At 42.7% G+C, this 4,113-nt stretch overlaps 1 protein-coding gene across 1 annotated transcript; it reads right to left on the bottom strand.

Moving 5' to 3' along the window:
• Window positions 1-428: 428 nt before the first annotated feature.
• Window positions 429-3,846, bottom strand: LOC147465188 (5'-adenylylsulfate reductase 3, chloroplastic-like). Its single transcript, XM_086518744.1, has 9 exons — window positions 3,580-3,846; window positions 3,380-3,484; window positions 3,052-3,172; window positions 2,147-2,495; window positions 1,789-1,926; window positions 1,598-1,714; window positions 1,282-1,470; window positions 907-963; window positions 429-833 (listed from the first exon to the last, which is right to left on the bottom strand). The coding sequence occupies exons 1-9, from the start codon at window positions 3,707-3,709 to the stop codon at window positions 660-662; spliced, it is 1,380 nt and encodes a 459-aa protein (XP_086374870.1). The 5' UTR covers window positions 3,710-3,846; the 3' UTR covers window positions 429-659.
• Window positions 3,847-4,113: the final 267 nt, after the last annotated feature.

Genomic DNA, 4,113 nt, shown 5'->3' with positions numbered 1-4,113 from the left:
TTTGGTGTTTCTTGAGTGTCCAATGAAGGCAAGAGAGGAGCCATTCCAATGTTGAAGCAGATTTTGCTTCAATCTAAATGATCAAACGCCCACAAACAAAAAAGAAGACACTCAAATACTCCCAACTTGACCACACTAAAAAATCCATATACAAATACAAAACAGCAAACGAGGCCAGGACGATTACAGTGCTAATAACATTCATAACCATCGTAGATAATTTTGACAAAATGCTCCAAAATCTCATCCAATACTCGGATCTCAAAAGAAGCATGAAAAATTAGAATCACATTTTAGAGACTTCTTTGATATGAAAGCATGTGTACATGGCTCAGCAAGCCCAATTCAAATTGCATCTGATACCTCAGAAATACCAGGAATTGGCGACCTACAACAAAAACGTGAGTGTCATGATCCACTCTTCAACATCATGACAATGACTTCTCTGTCAAGAGGATAAATTTGCATCCATATGCCATAAACTCTTGCACCTGTGCCCCACATTACAAGCATACAAAGTCGGTGGCCCCATGTTGAATTGGAACCACACAACTTGATGTAGATACCATAAGCCCAGTAGCAGAACTTGGGACGGCTGCAGAAATTCTTATTGTCGCACTTGCCAAGATCCGTCAGTATGGACCAGACATATTTTAGACTCATTGTAATGCCTTTACAAAAGCGAGAAGTGAATCCACGTCTCTCTGTTCAGATGGGTACTTGATAGGATATGAGAGATTCTTAGAAAAAAATAGAATAGTGGGGAAGCTTTTCATTTGGAGGTCAGACATGGCATATGCCTTGTTCTCCTTGTCAGCGTTGAATTTCCCAACCTGTTCAGGTAAAGTCAGCAAGAGATATCAACCTGCAGAATGAACACAAGGAAATTTAAGGAGGAATTATTACCAGTACTTTTGAACTGGAAAGCTCTTCTGCCAAGTCAATGAACGACGACTCCATTGCCTGAACATGGACAATGATTAATCAACACTAGGCATACGTTGAATGGAACCAAGGGGTCAAACGTACACGTCTATTTCATGTCTACTTATGCATGCTTGCATACATGTAAATGAAAATATACATGTAAATGCATATATACATCATATGTACACAACCCTCGATACTTTGCATGCATATACGTATGTGTATTTGTGTGTGCGTATAAATAACAACCAGTATGTATAGTACCGAATACTGGTTCATTATGGTACGGTATGTGCTCATCCCATTTATATTAAACAGATCAAGTTCGAAACCAGGGGAAAACTCCCAACTTGCCTGACAATAAGGACACCAAGGAGCATAAAGAACTACAATCCATGAACTTTCCCTTTGCTCGGACTTCGCAAGCTCCTCAATCTCTGTTCTAGAAAAGGTTTTAATGTTTTTGCTTAAGAACAAGTCCGGGACAGCATCTGAGTTCTGTGCCCTGTTGTCACTACTGCCATCGGTTCTGTCGATATTCCCCTGCACATGAATGAAGCCCGCTAAGCATGCAATCCTTGCATTTACCTCAAATAAAAAGCGACTCGGAGTCCCATATATAGCATGCAAGTGCAATGACCATCCATAAAAAGAGGGGACAGGATGCAACCTTGTGCAAGCCACACTCCTTCGCTTTAGCATCTTCCCACCACCATCGTCCTTCTCTTTCATGCATGCCAGGAAGCACTGCCCTCGTGCATGGTTCACAACCTATGGAAATGTAGCCCTGTCACCACCAGACGAAACATGAAATCCACAGTAAGCAGTACATATTTCCTTCACCAACTATAGCTCACTCACTTGTGAGTGCAATGAATTGACCGGAACATTCATTGTACGTAAGAAGCTCCATATGTCAGTTCCTTTGACATTAGCAACAGGATTCCATTTTATTAGACTGCCAGGCCCTCCATCCAGACCCTCAAACGAAGGATCAATCTGTGTACAACATACATTATTTAAGGATATAGCCTCGGGTACTTATTGCTGAAGATCTTCTACACAACTTTGACATGAAATAACCCACTCCACGGGGGACAGCACCAATGGTAAGAATTCTTCACAAGTAACTCAAATCCACTAGGCCACTTTGTATGCTACTAGCAGATGCAGATGTTCAAAACACAAAGTAAAAGGGGACTAAGTAAGAGGGCTAGACCTGAACAATAGGAATATTTGATCGAGTTCCAGGAGACTGATCGCGCCTTTGTCCGGTAATCCAAGCCTTCAGACCCTTGAGAGCACGTCTCAAGGGCCTTACCTTGCGAATGCGGCAGCACTCTTGGTGCCCATCCTCATAAAAAGAGAACATTCCCTTGGTCCTCACCAAAGTTTCCACTTCTGCTGCATCTGGAAACATGTACTCGATCCTTATGCCATAGTGTTTCTCAACTTCGTCAAAAAACTTGTATGTCTCAGGATTAAGGCGCCCAGTGTCGAGACTGAAAACTCTGAATGGTCTGCCTGTGAGTTTGGCGTATTCAATGAGTGCAACATCCTCTGCACCACTGTTCAAAATGAAAAGCATAATGAATATTCATTACTAAGTATATACATGGTGGTATTCTGTCCTTAAGACAATGCTTTCATGTTCTTAACCGCAGCAACTAATAAGTTTGTTAGCTCATTGTCTCCAAGGCCATCACACTTGTCAAAAACCTACTTTAACAAGTTGCAGACATTCAAAACGTGTTCAAATAAAAATAACTAGGTGTGAGGACCAGGGTCCAGGGCAAGACGCTATAAGGCCACATGGCAGGGCTAATCACATGTCTAGTATACAAACTATACAAGTGGCCCTTGTCCTAACACTAGATAGGTATATGCTTTCATGTTCTTAACAAAAGCAACAAGTTTTAAAATGCTTTTAAGCTTATTGCCTGCACCAGGGCATCACAATGCTCAAAGACCCTAAAGTACAGACATGCAAAAAGTATTTAAATCACAGAGAACTAGGACAGTCCTACTGCATCATAAGACACACCGGTAATGGCCCAATTACACCAAATTACACATACTGCGCCACAAAACATGCAAATTACAAGCAGAGAAGCTAAAGTGCACCTGAAAGCAATAGCAATATCAGACTTGAACATGGCCAACGCCCTGTCCATGATCTCGAGGGGGGATGCACCCACGAGCTGCAGAGCTAGCTCTTCATAATTGACTTCCTCCTGCACAAGTTCTGACAAGGCCAACTTATCCAAATCAAGAAGCAGCAAAGCGCGATTTTTTCAATGCCATAATGAAAGCAAAGAATCTAAATCCCACGCTTTGAAAAATGATGACTATTAAAATTCAAATCCACCATTCTCATAGATATGCAGGCATGTATGCTTGTAATTGTGACAGGTTCATCCATTCTACGAAACTTAAGGGTAGTTGCACAAACCGGGAGCAGCAACAGTTGCGCTGACACGGAACCCAGAGGTGCTTCGAGCTTGTAAAGAAGACGCTCGTGCATGGCTTGCAGGTGGCCCGCGGCCAACATGCAAGCCTGGGGACAAAAAAAAAAAAAAAAACAGAAGTAAAGCAAAGGCGATGGATGGGTGGCTAAGAGAGAAGAAAATGAGGCAAAACAGATCCGCGTACCTGTGTTGAAGGAGCAAGAAGGGGAATGAGGCAAGGAGGAAGAGGAGGAGGAGGATGACGATGAAGAGGACTCAACAGCAGGTCCCTGCAGAAATGCAAGCGATCCACCGCGAGCGAGGCTTGTGGCCATGTCTGCAATAATGAAGCGCCACGCCCTCTACCGCAGAATTAGGGTTAAGGCAGTGGCGGAGTGTGGCTTGGGCGAGCGCGAACACACGCACACACAGACGCAATGTCTTTCTCTCGGACGAGGATACCATGAACCCGGACACAAATATATATTCCCTTATTAGGTTCCAGCTTGTCATAATTCTAGTGGCTCTGATGTGGCCTCTTCAATCTACTTTTCCACTTCCATTTATTCTGCTTGCATCTGGAATGAGGTTATCAACTCCTCACACGTCCATGCTGATGAACTGTTGGGATTTTCCATTTTTAGGCATTTTTCCATTTCTAAGTGCATTTTTATGTTGGCCGAGCTTGATACATTTGTCCAAATTTTTGGAATTATCCGGGAATAAATTAGAAGGAAAA

The sequence above is a fragment of the Adiantum capillus-veneris genome, chromosome 1, assembly GCF_014529385.1.
Source record: "Adiantum capillus-veneris isolate H3 chromosome 1, ASM1452938v2, whole genome shotgun sequence".
NCBI lineage: Eukaryota > Viridiplantae > Streptophyta > Polypodiopsida > Polypodiales > Pteridaceae > Adiantum > Adiantum capillus-veneris.
Note: the sequence above shows the minus strand (reverse complement) of the source record. Positions and strands in the feature narration are given on the sequence as shown.